Here is a 17,409-nt window from a genome sequence, read left to right as displayed (position 1 = left end):
CTTTTAATAAGAATGTAAAATGTTATTCTATGCTAGAAACTTGGCTTCTTGGAGCATGTAGAGATAGGTCTCTCTACCATCAGTAGCAGTGTTCCAATCCTCTTCAAGCTTTCTAGCCATGGCCCTAGTGATTGGCCCAATATGACAGGGTGGTTGGCTTTCAGTTGTAGTGATGCTTGGCCCTCTTCCATCAGTTTCTCACCATAAATTGCTAAACCCAAAAATCATAAACAAAGAGAAACCAATTAAAATGTGCAATCCTAAAATAAACTCACATCACTCATTCAGTTGTTTTTATTTTAGTTATCTTTATTAAAGTGCCTGACCGACTCCTTAACACATCATTAGGCCTATTATTGTTTTCGACCAAGCTAAGTATTTTGCCTTTATAGATTAGGTGGGTCAGGATAGTGTGTTTAAGTACTCGGGTCGGGCCCCGAGCACGTTCGACCAGTACATATTTTATTATTAAAAATATTCAAAATTTTCTCACAACTATCACATCACTTACAAACTTCAAAAATCTTTCCTCACACATTCACTTTAACATACCTTAATCCAAATACCTCATTTTCTTCACACTTTTCTCTCAAATCTTCACACATTCACTCCCTCAAATCCTCACACATCCTCTCTCCAATCCAAACACACCCTTGGGGCTTGTTTGCTTCTGTGGATGTACTCAAAGATATGAGAGGATATCAGTCATTTTGGATTCAGAGTTTTGTGGGAAAGAGAAGGAGAGAATATAGGCGTGAACAGAAAATATCATCTTCCCTTATAAAATAAATAGAAACAAAGGGAGAGTCATGTCAGCATCGGGTTATTTCCAAATTTATCCTTATAATATAAATTTAACTAACACAAATATTTTAATAAAATGAAATAATAATAATTAGTAATAAAAACAATTTTAATACAAAAATATATACTTAATTATAATAAACATGTTATATAATAATAATTATTATAAATATAATAATACTATTTACATTTAATATAAAATTATTTTCTAATTAAAATTTTAAATTTAGGAATATTTAAATTATTTATTTCGATATAACAATTGAGAATTTTTACATATATTCAAAATTTTACATGTAAATTATTTTTTCGTGAAGTAACTCGTATTTTTTTTCAAAAATTAATTATTGAACTAAATCGGATTAACTACTAATAATTTAATTAATCCAAATTTACACAAAAATATCTAATATTTGATTATTCTATTTTTTAAAGATAAGGATACATTTGTAATCTTACATTTTACACATTTTAAAAACATAAAAATACTCTCACAACCATTACATCACTCACAAATTTCAATAAAGTTTCCTAAAAAAATCCACTCTAACATACCACAATCCAAACACACTCACTTTCTTCATACTTTTCTCTCAAATTCTCACACATCCAGTACCTCAAACCCTCACACATTCACTCCTCAATCCAAACACAACCTTAGTGAAACTAGAAGATGCCTTTAATATAGGTTATAATACTTAATAAGCACAAACTTCAATAAACTTTCCTCACACATTCACTCTAACATACCTTAATCCAAAAACACTCACTTTCTTTATACTTTTCTCCAAATTTTCACACATCCACTTCCTCAAATCTTCACAAATCCCCTCCCAATCAAAATACACTTTTAGTGAATCTAGAAGATCTCTTTAATATAGGTTATAATACTTAATAAGCACATTAAAACGATGTTCCACGTATCATCCAAGATTTATTACCTTAACCACATACATTTTATACATGTATATCAATCATAGACATTCCATTAATCATCAATATCATACACCATTGAAGTAAATAATAAATATCACATTCCTACATTGAATAAATATTAAAATAAATATTTATAATTCAAAAGTCTGGAGTTTTGTGTAATAATGTATGTTAGTAGAATTACCTCGCTCAAGCTATGTAGTGTTCCTCGAATGAAGGACCATATTGCTTGAGCATATGATAGCGATAAAGTAAGAAAAACATTCCTTGTTTTTGTGTTTCTCGTCATATGTTTGAGTGATGAGCTTTTAGAGAGGAAGGTAGGCACTACTTTTATGTCACTAATTTTTTTTAATTTTCACACTTAAGTGTTGAGAGCTATCGCTTTAGCCCCAATACGACTTTATGCACTCATGGTTTGGAGCTCAAGCTTGAGTACATTCAAGTACTAGTTTGACACTCAAGCGGGATGTGCAGAACCAATTGACAAAAGACAACAACCTAACTAACTCAACCTATATCCTTTCTAATCAATATTATTATTCTAATAAGTTTAAAATATTAAATTTACGAATATTTATTTTGATAATTTATTTTTAGTTCTCTGTTCTCTTTCTTCCTAGGGTCTTTGGAGTGGTTAGGATTTGTGTGGTGCAGAGGTGCGACGACTAGGCATTGGTGGTGCATTAGGGTTTACACGCGATGCAAGTGCATTTTGAGACGGCGGCACTCGCGACTACCCTGTAGGGTGTGTCGCTGAGGAGGTCACATCGTGGAGTGAGCAGAGTTTGGGGGTTTGCACTGCTGCGACGAGGGAGTTACGCTTTTCTAATCCTTATTCTTTTTCCTTTCTTCATTTCGCATTCATCCTTCCTCTTTATTTTCTTGTTTTCTCCATTTACTATTCGGTCATAACTTTATTTCTTGCTTCATTTTGTTCATTTAATTTCACAAGTCATCATCATCTTCATTCTATAATTGTGTTTTCTCTTTTGCTCTCTAGAAGAGAATCTTCACACTTACTTAACCACTTGGTTAAATTCTTGTCCAGTGGCAACTTCTTTGAGCTTATCATTCAACAATTTTAAACAAAAGTGCAACCCATAAAAATGTGAAATTCTAAAACTAACTCATTTCACAAACTTAATACTTAAATTTATATTTTATAAAACATATAAAATCAATATGATACTTCATTGCTTAGAATTTGACTTGAACTCTCATCAAATTCAAACAATTCATAACACAACTCAATAACATGAAAAATTTCTTTCACCATTAGAATTAACATTTGAATTACCAAACTATCAAAATCTATTTGTTTTATACTTTCAAATTCAATTTCAATCAATCCATGTCTATTTTACTTAACAACAAATCCTATAAGAGAATTTTGGAACTTTTGACCACGTCACTTTCACATCTAGACCCTCTAACCTATGGTTCTATCGAAAGGTCAAACTAATTTTTCTTACTTGAAAAACTTATCTTCGAAACAACTTTCAAAAATGAAAGTCAAGAATGTTATACTAAACTAACGAACCTCGAACAAATTATCCAAACATAACCAAATTTAAGTATATGATAAAACAAGTTGAGAGGATCACTTTTCCCAACCCACCCCACCAAAATTGATGATAAAATCATAGAAAAATTATAGAGTAATGAATATTTCGAGGAAATAGATTTGAAAAATTGATCGGATAGAAATGATACATGAACCCTTAGCTACTCTGAGGTGCAATTAGATTATAAAATAGATAGAGAAAAAAAATTAAAGAGAAAGAATATATATATATATATATATAAGATAGACAGAGAGAGAAAATATGAGAAGTTTGTTTTTTATTTCTTACCAGAGGTTACATAATGAAATATAATAATACAAATTTATTTTTTCTCTTCTAAATTTTTTTATGTGAGATAATAAATATAAATAATATCAATATTGTTATATATATAAATATTTATTTCTTTCTAACGTATTATATACTTTCTATCTAATTGGATCTTTTTTTTTTATCAGCAAAGAATTAAGTTAAATTAAGGGACCCTTTACATAACCCAAACCCTGTTTTTTAGGACCTCCAAGAGGCATCCCAAAACAGGAGGGAAAAAAGATATATCATAAAAACAGCCCCAAACTACTACTATTGTAATGTTGGACTGCTTCAAAACACTAAACAGCAATTTCACACCACCATAACACCATTAGGTCCTCCCACCAGTTTGACTACTACTTGAAGAGTGACTTTCCGCAACCTCCACACCCAATGGCTAGTGCTGCCTCTCTCAACCTACTATAACAGCGAACATAAATTACCCCCTGCCAAGTTCTTCAGTTTTATACGTAAACCTCCAACAGCTTCAATTAGGCTTTCTGGAAAACCCGGCGATGTGCCTACCACGGCGATTTCCGGTTATATGATCTTCTGTTCTTCAAGTACGGCGATACCTTCGGCGACCACCGACTACGCACGCATGGAGAACGCCGCTTTATCGTCCGGCGATCATGTTGGCCTTCCACGTGTCCTCATCCACATCGCCCCTCACTTCCAATATCTGAACTTCTGTTCTTCAAAAACGGCGATGATGCATAACTTCGGCGACCACCGACTACGCACGCACGGAGATCGCCGCTTCATCGACCAGCGATCATGTTGGCCTTCTCAACTACGCTCCTTTCTCTTGACCATACACCTGCAGCTCAGCCCGTAACTCATCAACATCGCCCCTCACTTCCAATTATCTGATCTTCTGTTCTTCAACTGTAATAAGTGTTTACCATGGTGGCAACAATCCGAACCACCAAAACAGAACCAGACATATACTTTTGACCTCCAACACGAACCAGATTTAGGCACCTACATGTTCGGATCAAACTTGGTACCCAAAACCTCCTGATCACATCACCCTGAAACCATCTCCTCTCCTTTTAGAAGCTCCCACACCGACCTCATTCTATATAGTGGTGCCCTTCTATTTTATACTTTTAATACAAACAAACGGGTTAAGTAACCAATCCTCAAACGAATATGAATGGAAAACAGCTTTATGCTTCATCCACAACCAAGACTTGAGTTGTGCCATCTGCAGAATCTCTTCAGCATCAACAACTTGTTGTTTAAAAAAAATTGAGTTTCTCTGATCCCAAATACACCTCATGATAGCGGCCCAAATTCCTTTGAGGATCAAATTTTGCTTACTACTGCTTTGGGCTACGTGGAAACTCACAAAGTGGTCCTTAAGGTCGTTGTGTTGGACTAACGTGATACCTAACCATTTGAGGCATAGAGACCACACCTGTTGTGCATACACACATTCTAAGAACAAGTGCTTGCAAGATTCCTCATTATCTTCACATAGCACACAAACTACAGAACTCATCTGAACGCCTCTTCTACTCAGCGCCTCCCTCGTTGGGATCCTATTTACAAGCACCCTCCAAGTTGTTGACAAAACAGTGGGAAACGTTTTTGCTCTCCATAAAGACTCGAAAGTTACATGATACGTGCCTCCGTTTCCATTAGACAAGATATCTGCATTGACTGAGTATGTCTCCAGATCCTCTGTCCCCCAGACTTGGATATCATTCTTGGCTTGCTTTACATCAGCCCTTGCAAGATATTCGACAAAGTTTACTTCCAGCTCCGATTCCCATTCGAATCTATCTCGTCTCCATTCTAGCCTCCATTTCCATTCCGAACCTTTCCACACCCCTACATCTTCCACTTTGTACTCCTGATTAACCGACAACGAATATAGTCTCTGGAACAAGAAATTGAGGCTTGTGTCACCAACCCACACATCCTCCCAGAACCTGACCTTATCCCCCTACCTAATTTCCAGTGTATCTCCTTCTGGAACCATCCTTCACCACCTCCCTCCCTACACACCTTTACTAGATCTCTCCACCACCATGATTGGTATTTTACTGGTAGATGGGGACTTACTAGTTCCACCCCATACTTTGACTCGAACACCTCCTTCCACTTCCCTTTTTCTTGAGACATAAACCTCCATCTCCACTTTCCTAAGAGAGCAAAGTTGAACTTTCTAATGTCTTTTAACCTCAACCCTCCCTCCTCTTTCGTTTTACAAAGATCTTCCCAACTCACCCATGCAATAGGCCTATTTTCCTTGCCACATCCCCACAGAAACTGCCTTTGAATACTTATGATGCTTTTGTAGATTGACTCTGGCGCTTTGAAAACTAAAAGATAGAAAAGGGGGATTGCATTGAGAACAGACTTTATAACACACGTCCTTCCTGCCATTAATAAGAACCACCCCTTCCACACACTTAGCCTTGCTTTGAGTTTGTTGAGAACAGGCTCCCAAAACGCCTTCTTCCTTGGATTCCCTCCCACTTCTAATCCCAAGTATTTGAAAGGTATTCCCGATTGATTACAGTTCAAAAACTTTGAATAGCAAAGGAGATTAATAGACTACTCATTTACACCTTCTAGGCTTGATTTGTGGAAGTTGATCTTCAGCCCTGATGCTACCTCAAAACCCCTTAAGATAGACTTCATTACAACCACATTGCTCCACGAGTCCTCACAAAAGAAGAGAGTGTCATCTGCAAACTGGAGAAAAGACACATCTACCTCCTTGTGTTCCCACCTTAACTCCGGATAGAAGATCCACTCTCATTGCTTGTCGAACAAGTCCAGCTAGGCCTTCCGCCACCACTATAAAGAGAAAAGGTGCTATGGGATCGCCCTGCCTTAACCCTCTAGTGGGTTTAAACTCCTCCGTGGGACTTCCGTCGACAAGTAATGATACTGTGGCTGATTCCATGCATCCTCTAATCCAATTTATCCAAACATTATGGAAACCCAACCTTCGAAGCATATCGTACAGGAATTCCCATCTGATAGAATCATATGCTTTTTCAAAATCTACCTTGAAGCACAGACCCCTCTTCCCTCTCCTTCTAATATCTTCGATCACCTCATTTGCCAAAAGCACACTATCTACCAGACCTCTTCCTTCAATGAAAGCCGATTGACTACCATCTATAAGAGCAGGTAGAACTTTCTTTATTCGCCCTGCTAAAACTTTTGAGATGACTTTGTAGATGGCACCCACTAGGGATATGGGTCTAAACTGATGAAGGTTACACGGGTCCCGTACTTTAGGTACTAATGCTATGAATGAAGCATTGCACCCCTTCAGGATCACACCTGTTTCATGAAAGCACTTCAACGCTGCCACAAAATCAGATTTTAGAATATTCCAACTCTTCTTGAGAAAGTTGAAATTGAAGCCGTATGAGCCAGGACTCTTCATACCCTCACATTGCCATACAGCTGCCTTGATTTCTTCCTCACTAAAGGCCTCAATCATACTCAGGCTTACTTCTGGCGATAAAGAATTAAACTCAACCCCATCCAGTCTCACCCCAAGGTCCTTCGTTGCTTTAAATCTGGATTCAAACAGATTCTTTGCTTCATGCCGAATAGTGCATGGTTCCTCACACCATACAACCCCTATATCAACACCCTTCACTTCATTCCTAAGCCTTCTCCATCTTAAAGACGAGTGAAAGAACCTTGTGCAAGAGTCACCATATTTGAGCCAATTAGTTCTAGCCTTTTGACGTAGAAGGGATTCAATCTTTGCTTCATTCTCCCAAAACCTCCTTACCAAATCTGATCTAAGCTTCTTCTGACTCTCATCCAAACAGCCTCGGCTATCCTGGCAATCCTGGTTTTCAATGTCCTGCAATAAGGACTGCTTTGTAGAATTCAAGTTCCCAAAAACATCCTTATTCCATACTTTTAGATCCAGTTTAAGGAGTTTAAACTTCTCCTTGAGCACCTTTATGACATTTCCTTGGCCCTCATAGGACCTCCACTTACCCTCCACCATCCCCAAGAAACCTCTCTCTAAGAACCAAGCATCAATAGTTCTAAAAGGTTTGGGACCCCAATCCTTGTCTATGCACTTAATCATCAAAGCGCAATGATCCGAGACTTCCCTCCGTTGGACATATTGCTTGCACATCGGCCATCTCTGCAACCATTCCTCGGAAACTAACACTCTATCAATCCTACTCTTCGCCGTCCCATTTGCTTTAAACCATGTGTATTTCTTCCCCACAATAGGCACCTCCAATAACAAGTTTGACTTTATAAAGTCATTAAAACCATTTATCTCACTGGAAAAATCCCCCCTATCCACCCCTTTCCTTTCATTCCTGCTTCTAATTGCATTAAAATCTCCACAAAAGCACCACACTTCGACCTGGGAGGCTAGTTTGAAACTAGAGAGTTCCTCCCAAAGAAGTTTCTTTTCTCTCAGATTGCAAGCGGCATAAACATTTACCACACAACACCTTTGGGCCGATTTCACATGACTACCCACTGTAGCTATGTAGCCCTTACCCAAGGAATGACTCTCATAGACGAAAGCCTCTTTATGCCACATTGAGAGAAGACTTCCACTGCCATTTACCCCTTCATTATGAATCCACCCAATTTTGTTGTCCCCCCCCACCGCGAGAAACACCTAGCATCCGTGACTTCCACTGTTTTTGTTTCCTGAAGGCACACAAACTCTGCCTCCTCTAAAGATATACACCGCCTCAGATATCTGACTTTTATTCCTCCCCCCAGTCCTCTAATATTCATATTAAAAATCAACATAAAAAACCATTCAGATTACCCCCTGTTATGCTCTTCATAAACTCCAAATCTTTGTCCTCCATACATTGGTATTCTTGATCACCTCCCCTTCTTCCCTACGGCAGACTAACCCCGTCTGTTTTCCTTGATTGGATCTATTGATAAATTTATCTATTAGATATAAATAATTAAATATTTGTTTTTCAAAATTAAAATTAAGTCATGCATAACATAGAAACAAGTTTGTAAAAAGCTAGTATAATAAAACCTTATATTATTAAACTTATATGCTGTGAAAAGTAACGTAAAAACACAAGTTAATTATAATTTTAAACTATTTTCACTTTATTTACCCAAAAAATAACATAAACAACATTGAAACCATTGTCAAAGTTCTTAAATGAATTAAGAAATACTAAGAAATAGCTTTTTTAATAAAAACAAATAAGAATTGAGGTTAAGGAAATACATTAAAATTTCTTCGAATAATGGAAAAAGACAATTTTGAAAGAGATAAAAATCCAAAATGTCAAGTAAAAACTTATAGCTATCACGACAAAAGATAATACATTATAATTAAGTTGTAGGTGTATTTCATTTACATTTGATTTTATGTATTTATTGAAGTTGTTATATATTCATGACAAATAAATGCATTAATATGTGAATCAACCGACAAAAGAATGTTTTAAAAAATTTAGAAGTCTCAAATTTGTTGAGGTTTGGATCCTAGTTAAATGAGTTATTTTAAAAAAATTCTCATTCATATCTAAGTCTCAACCATAATTGTTTTGTCAAACATATTATCAATAAAATACTTGAAAGTAAATATTGCATTAAAGATGTATTTTAAATAATTGTAGTTGTTGTCTTTCTCGTCCTCCGCGCCCAAAAAATCAATTGTCACACACGGTAACATAACACTTTATATTTATTGTCTGTTTAGTAGTAGTAATTTTTTAAAAAGCTAAGATCTCCTAAATAAATTACTTTAAATTTTTTACTATTCAAATTAACAGTAAATTTTTGTATGAACTTTTTCATCAATTTACATATTTTGTTTTTCGAATTTTCATCTTATTCTCATAGTTTTCTGTGTCTCATTCAAATAATCTGTGCCTTATTCTTTTCTCTTATTTACTTGATTTCATCCCCACTCGTTTAAAATATTGTTCTCGTCATCTTTTCTCTTAATCATAGATTTTTTTAAAATTTAATTAATTTTCATATGTTTTCTCTAATTCATTTGAATATTTTTTCGTATCAATTTAAATTGTTCTTATTATCCATTTGAACATTTTCTTTCATTTATTTTTATTATTTACATGATTCATCCGCACTCGTTTAAAAGATTATCCTCACCATCTTTTCTATTTTTTATATAAAATACATTTTTTATTTTATATGATTTTCCCTATGTTTCATCTAAATTATTTTGGAGGTTTTTGCTGTCTATTTAATTTGTTTTATCATTCATTTAGAGCGTTTTCTTTCATATGTTTTCATTTTTTTCTCATTTAATTCTGACTTATTTAATCTTATGTTAGTTTTGTAGTTTCCTGTTTACTAACATGTATTTAAAAAAAGTGCAAAAAGACAACATGATATTTTAAATGTAGAGTTTCCCACCGTTAGATTTGCGAAAAAATTATATGCTTTTCTTAATATAATTTAATGTTAGGTCTTTGTATTCGACGGGATTCACCGGGACCTACGTCAATCAATAATGAGACTTGAGCATAAGAGATTTATCCTTAACATTTTCTTTTCCTAACCTCTATTGTATGCATAAATAGTAATAATAATAAAAAAAATATCGATAAAATGTTTGAGAATTATTTAAATAAAAATTTCGTCATAATAAGACGTCAGCCACTACCCGAGAATGCATCTCTGACCTGGCCGCCATCTACATCCACTTAATTGACCCACGTGTGCTTATCAATCCCCCTCTTAGGGTCCCATTTCTCACACTATATCATCCCCACTACGTCATTTTTATTTTTTTTTACTTTTTTCCATAAAGACAATGCTGCATCGCCAAAAGTTTATGCCCTGCTCTTAAATATCAATCAAATTATTTTTAACTTAACATTAAATCAATTTTTATAGCTCCCTATATAACATATATAGATTAGCAAACCTGCAAAAGGATTTCCCTAAAAATTTCTATTAAACAACTTAATTCAAATATCTCATAAACCAAAAATAAAATGTTGAGTTATTGAGTTAAAAATATGTAATAAAATTAGCTATCGACAATAAAATAGAAAAAAAATAGTATAAGTTATAGCTTCAGATCCTTCCCCCAATAGCATATAGAAATTTTTTTATATATTCACATTATGATAAATTTAATTTTTAAATGTGTTCAGTTGAATAAAATTGTTTTATGGATTAATTAAATATACTATACTAGAGTGCAATACATATGTATTCCAGAGATTAATCATTAAAATGTGGAGATAACGATAAATGAGTGATTAATATAGCTGTATATCAGTTAAAAAAAATTGATTGCTTGATGTAGTGGTTCATTAATAATATAATTATTAATGTTTAAAAATATTGGTATCTCAAATATATTTATTAATAGGATTGGAAAAGACAAGGAATTGTTAATGAGTGTATGTGAAACAAGAGAGAAAAACAAAGTTGTCTTGTTAAAGAGAGTACTACTAGTATGTAAAATTGCCGTGGCATCATGGCATGCTTTTGCGTTTTTCACCCTTTTCACCCAACGTTTGATTTATCCGATTCGCTTTAGCGGCGACTTTTACCATTTTACGGTGGCCAATACCGGGTATAAAAGGAGGTGACAGGACCAAAAGAGACGAGAAAAACAGAGCAACTCAACACCTTACTTCTCCTTTTCACTATTCACTCTGTTTGTTTTCTAAACATGGATATAGATTCATCCTCCTTCTTCAACTCCCCCTCTTCCGATTTCTCCTCCGAATCTTCCTCTCCGGATGCCTTCTCCTGGGAGGGATACCTCCCTTTCAACGAGAACGACCCGGAGGAGATGCTCCTCTACGGCATGATCGCCGGCGCCACCACAGCCGAGCGCACCGCCGACCGAGCGGGCTCTGAGGAGAGTGCGGCGCCGCAAAAGGAGAAGTCCTACCGCGGAGTGAGGCGACGGCCGTGGGGGAAGTTTGCGGCGGAGATTAGGGACTCCACACGGCACGGGATGAGGGTGTGGCTTGGGACATTCGACAGCGCGGAAGCCGCGGCTTTGGCTTACGACCAAGCGGCGTTTTCCATGCGCGGGTCCGCCGCGATTCTGAACTTCCCCGTTGATATCGTTAGAGAATCACTTAGGGAGATGAACTACGCGGTGGATAGCAGTGAAGAAGGGTGCTCCCCTGTTGTCGCTCTCAAGAGGAAACACTCCTTGCGGAGGAAAATTGGTGTAAAGAAAAACAACAAACAGAGTACCGTAGACAATGCGGTCGTGTTTGAAGACCTTGGTCCTGACTACTTGGAACAGTTGTTGATGTCCTCTGATCATATTCCCTCCTCCTTCTGATTCATTCATTCCTCAATTATAATCCAAACCTCGAAAGCCTTCACGCTGCGGCTCAAGCACCAATTCCGCAACGTTTTTTATAACCTTATAAATATCCCACGCTGCATAGTTTCTACCTAGGCTTTTTTATGTTAGTGTTAATTCCTTTTTCTTCTTTGTTCTTTGGTTCTTGTATGGCTGAGATGCTTGTGTCATGTTTTGATGACAGAGTTCAACATCTTCTGAATCTGTATCTTTTTATCTCTTCATGGTTTTTTATTTTTTTAGTTTTCCTACTAGACTTGGAGAATTTTCTTGTTTTTTGTAAAGTTTAGAAGACGATAAGGAATGAAGTAATCTATGTGGGGCACAATTTATGTCAAATTGTCGATATTAATTGAGGTGACTGGGACTGTTGTTTTAGCTTTATCGGACTATAAGTCAACATGCATGGTCGAGTTTAGTGCGGGGAAGGCGGCACGTGTGCGCGCACCGCACACACGAACAAATTACAATCAGTTTCTTATCCATTTTGCCAAGAAAAAAACATACGTTTACATTCTCAAAACTAAAAGCATTGGACAGCTTATTATAAATAAATAATAATAATATATATTAGTATTTTAAATTAAAAATAAAAGAAATGCAATTAAAATATTAATTTAATGAGTTATTTAATACACAGGTGTATAGTTATTTTTTACTGTATCAAGATACAATCAGTGCCAACCTCTCTCGTTTTGTCTTCCAGTGTGTGAAAATTTCCCCAATTCTGCCAAACATATTGTCACATAATTAATATGATGATAAGAAAGAAAGGGGTATATTATGGTGAAGGTATAATTTTAAGAAGATCGGATGTAATAATGGAAAAATGGTTGTGATTGATGAAGCGAGATGTGGTCCCATCAAGGTGACATAGGAGATTATGAACGTGGTGCATGACACGGGACAGGCTTGTTTTTCGTAATTAGTTTTCAAACTTTTCTATCTCATTGTGTTCAAAACAAGTGGCAGGGCTACTTGGACAGCAGGTTAGGCTAATTTTGTCCTGTCACCACAACCGCATCTACGAAACATAGACTTTAGCTAAGCTGAAGATGAAGTACCAAAATTTTCTTGTTCCTCAGGGAATAAAAAAATAAGGAGATAAAATGGATTAGCCCTTAGACGCAATATTTTATGGAGAAAAGAAATTATGGTAAAGGAAAACTCAAGGAAATAGGATGAGTTGGTGGGGGTTTCTAGAAATTTGTCAAATCTGTTGGAGAGTAGAGAACCTTAAAACATCTTTTTTTTTCCTCTCCAACTGTTTCAGTCCAACTTTGAAGCAAAAGAAGCTTCTTCCAACTGATGTCTAATACAAATGGTTGGACACTTAGACCAACATCTGTAATCTTATGACTTATCTGCAAATTATTATAATCACGTGCCCTTACTTTGCTTTATTCATTCTTTTTTCTACCTCTATACCTTAAATTAATTATTTACACGCTAAAAAAAGTCACCCTTACATCCCATATTCAAAGGAAAATGTTATTTATATATATATATATATATACACACTAAAGTCGAACACCAAAAGTTGATTACTTTCATTTGGAGCGAGCATTTTTTAAGTACTCGTATAAAAAAAAATAAAAAGGCTGAAAAATATACTCAACTATATAATATTTTAGATGCACTGTCAATTTTTAATCTTCCAATAATCTTTACACTATTGAATATTTTGATTTAACTCAATACTTTATCTCAATTATCATTATTTAACTAATTTTACCACCTAAACTTTTAAAACTCATTTCACCATTAATTTTTGTGTATTCTACCAATATGCTAAATGTGTAAGACGTATCAAGAAAAAAATGTCATTTAAAAAATATAACAAAATGCTAATGTCCTGTTTTATTTGTTAAACATTTTTAAGGACACGTGAACATCAATTACTCTATAAAAGTGTGAAAGTTTAAGAAAAACATAATGATAAAATACATGAAATATTTTTAGTGGTAAAATTCGTTAAAGGATTACTAAATGATAAAACATATAATTACGTTTAAATAGGTTTAGGATATATTTTGATTATAAATTTAAAAATATTAATATATTTGCAATAAAACTAGCTATTAATAATATATCCCATTTCATTAATGACTTCACGTACACGATAAATTTCATCCGGATAGAGTAATTGCCATTTAAGAAATTATCACTCACGAACAGACTTTAAAAATTCAACTATCGCCAAATATCCAATTGCAATCATTAAAGAAATTATTCAAATATGATCATAAATTTATTTAATCAATTTCAAACTAAAATATCAAAGTTGTACCGACCCGTCCTCGAGCGTTGACCAAAGTCAACATAGTGAGGGGCGCTATGAAGTAAGCAAGGGAGTTGACCGGCCTCGGGCGTTGACCGGGTTCATACTAAAAATGTGCTTGTGCCTGAGTGGTGTCACCCCCCGACACCCACGGGTAGGAATGACCGTGGAGTGGGCAGCACAGTAGAAGGCGACATGGTAGGGGCGTGGAGGCCTCGGGCCTCGGTGCCCCAAACAGTGATAATAGACGAGAAAGGTGGCTTCCAAGTCACACCCCCAGTTTCAGCAGGGAGAGACCCTACTCATGAGGGATTCGTGCATGAGGTGTGGGGACGCGGCAGTACGCGCCACCGCTGGAAAGCCTCGGGGCAGAGACGACCCATGAGAGGGTCACGTTCCAGGAGGCGATCCACATGCATGGTACGTGAGGAAGTTAAAGAGCCCCTAGGGCGGATGACTCAGAGGATGGGCGCATGAGTTGGCACCCAAGTAGTCACCCCCACACGGGATGCACTCCGGGAGAATGGCTTTGCATACTGGGATTCCCCTAAGTTTGGGCTACAGTGTCGTGAGGCTGCACCCACAGATAGGCTTAAGTCAGAGGTAGACACGTGGCAGAAACACGGGCAAAGGTATATAAGACTTTGCTACTAATAGACTATAAGGTACGTTTTCACACTTTACACACAAGTGAACCGAGAGTGAGAGAATTCAGTTACGCATTTCTCTGAGCACTGAGTTAGTGGTGTTCTGCGTCGGAGTGCAAACGGCCGCGAGGGCGCCCATTTGTCTCACTGTTTCAGGTATTCACGGCGGCGAAGGGTTCGTGGCAATGCCCCTTCAGGTGGGGTTGGTACCTCCACACAACCAGCCCCTGCTTCTTCCCTTGTCACTTCTCCAATATCTCCCGTCCAAACCACGCCAACTCCTGCCTTACCACAGCCAAACCCTCAACCTACATCTCCACAAACCACACAGAACCCCCTTCCTTCTCATTCCACTCCACTCCATACTTCTCCAATCCCGATCGCGGCTATTCCCTTAGCCACAGTCAGGACCTCTCCTTTACCAACCCCCCTGTCCAAAAACAAAGGGGTGGTGATCGTCCCCTCAGACGAGGACGAAGATTCTGCAGAGGACCCAGTCTTCAAGAGAAGAAGGACTACTACGGTGGCTGTATCCCATTCTTCTTCTGAGAAGAACGCCGAATCTCTGAGGGACCACCCCCCTAGCGCTTCCACGCCCCCAAATTACCTTGCCCTGGAGGAGGGAGCTGAAACCACTCCAGAGCCCACCCCTACACCTGCTCCCGAGCTTCCCTGGGTTGTCCAGCACGTTCTGAGGGGCTATCAACAAGAGACCCTGGGGAGCTCGGTGGATGAGGCTCTGATGGAGGGTATGTGATGTGATTCCAATAGCAAAGAAGAATGATTCTTGACATTCTTAGGAGTCATCTTGAGTTGGTTATGAGATAGGCACTTTATCATAGAATTGGATCAAGGTTCTATGAACAAGAACTCACCAAAACTAGTGCCAAAACACAAACTCATATGGAAGTTCCAATTATTGTCAAATTGAACCGATTAAAGTTGAAGAAAAGGCAAATGCACCGAACATAATACTTAAGAATTGAAATGAACCGAACATATGAGCTAGAAAAACAAAGGAACAAGATGAATGGACAGAAACATCAAAGGACTGAACCAAAAACAGCAAAACAGCAAGAACACCAAACAGAAATTTCAAAGAAGCAAACTAAGACATGAACAATTAAAGAGGAAGAAGGAAGGAGAAGAGAAAGCTCATGGAGATGGATGTATGGTTGGATGATCACGCCACTAGGAGGATGAAGACTCCAAGATAAGTGTGCAAGCCGCCACTTGAGGTAACCATGGAACCATCAAGATAAGACTAGTGAAGAAGGCACAAAGCTCTCCAATGCTCTCTCAAAAAATGAGTATAGTTTCTTTAGTCTAAATTCAAATCTGAATTGTACAAGCTAAGCACCTTTATTTATAGCCTAGAGGTGCTGAAAAATAGGTGGGAAAATTCAAATAAACTCATTTGAAATTCCCACAAAAAACAAGTCACATGGGAGGTGTGACCTTTTTCTACTATGACACCTCCTAAAAACTACACCTACACCACTCTCCTAAGTCACATGGACAATGTGACTTTATTTTACATTTTCACACTCCTTTATTTAATAACCACACCTCCTAAAACTATACAAGAGTATTTCAAAGCTTGGCCTTGCCCCTCATGGGATGAACTTGGGCTCTTTGGGCTTTGGCCTTCTTGGGCTTGGGCCTCATCTTTATTTTATGTCTTCTTTTAATTTTGAGAAGACTAGAAGGAAGAACTTCAAATGTGAGGGTGGATCTCCATTAATAAAAGCCTCCTTTATTTGATTCTCATCATACTCCTCGAGTTGGAGAGAATTCGTCCACGAATTCTGAATCCCTGCATATAACAAAGTCAGTTTATTCTTACAATTAAAAGTGGAAGAAAAAGGAAAACATGACTTAGCATTTGGAAACAATGGGATTTCAGAAAAGGAGGTTCTATAAAACAACCAAGTTGGAAACATTTGTTTAGGAATGATGATATCTTTTGGAAAAAGTCCTCTTAAATGGTGACAACCATTAGGAGGTATGAAAAAATCATCCCTAACATTTTTAAACCAAGATGGTGGAGAAGTAAGAACCTTTGGTAATGAAAAAGATAAGGAAGGAAAACACCTTGGATGTGAAAGGATAAGACCCATGTCAACTTGACCATCTTTGTCTTTTTCATTTTTACTTGTGGTAGGTGGGTGAGTGAGGGCTTGTTTTACCTTGTTTAGCTTGAAGATTTGCTTTTGTGGACAATGAAGAGCTATGTGCCCAAAACCTAAACATTTAAAACATTTGATATTTGAAGTTTTGGCAGGTGACTTAGGAGTAGAAGGATTTGTAGTAGAAACTTTTTTTGGAAACAAGGTTTGTTTGGAAAAATTGGAAGGAAAATTTTGAGTAGAAATTTTGTTGGCATCCTTCCTAGAAGATTTGTAGAAATCATCATCATGAGGATTTTTGAAAGTTGTTTTCAAAAGATAGGATTCCACCTTGATGGCTTTGCGAAACACTTTCTTTAAAGAAGAGTACTCATTTAATTCTACAAATTCTCTAATATCTCTTCTCAAACCACGTACAAACCAT

At 36.8% G+C, this 17,409-nt stretch overlaps 1 protein-coding gene across 1 annotated transcript; it reads left to right on the top strand.

The window, feature by feature from the left end:
- Positions 1-10,946: 10,946 nt before the first annotated feature.
- LOC137828473 (ethylene-responsive transcription factor 1B) lies at positions 10,947-12,267 on the top strand. The gene has a single exon (XM_068635076.2). It carries the CDS (start codon positions 11,275-11,277, stop codon positions 11,902-11,904), a length of 630 nt encoding a protein of 209 aa, XP_068491177.1. The 5' UTR covers positions 10,947-11,274; the 3' UTR covers positions 11,905-12,267.
- The last annotated feature ends 5,142 nt before the right edge of the window (positions 12,268-17,409 follow it).

This window comes from Phaseolus vulgaris, chromosome 7, assembly GCF_051622355.1.
Source record: "Phaseolus vulgaris cultivar YP4 chromosome 7, ASM5162235v1, whole genome shotgun sequence".
Lineage (NCBI taxonomy): Eukaryota > Viridiplantae > Streptophyta > Magnoliopsida > Fabales > Fabaceae > Phaseolus > Phaseolus vulgaris.
The sequence above is the reverse complement of the archived record's forward strand: the minus strand, read 5'-3'. Positions and strand labels throughout refer to the sequence as shown.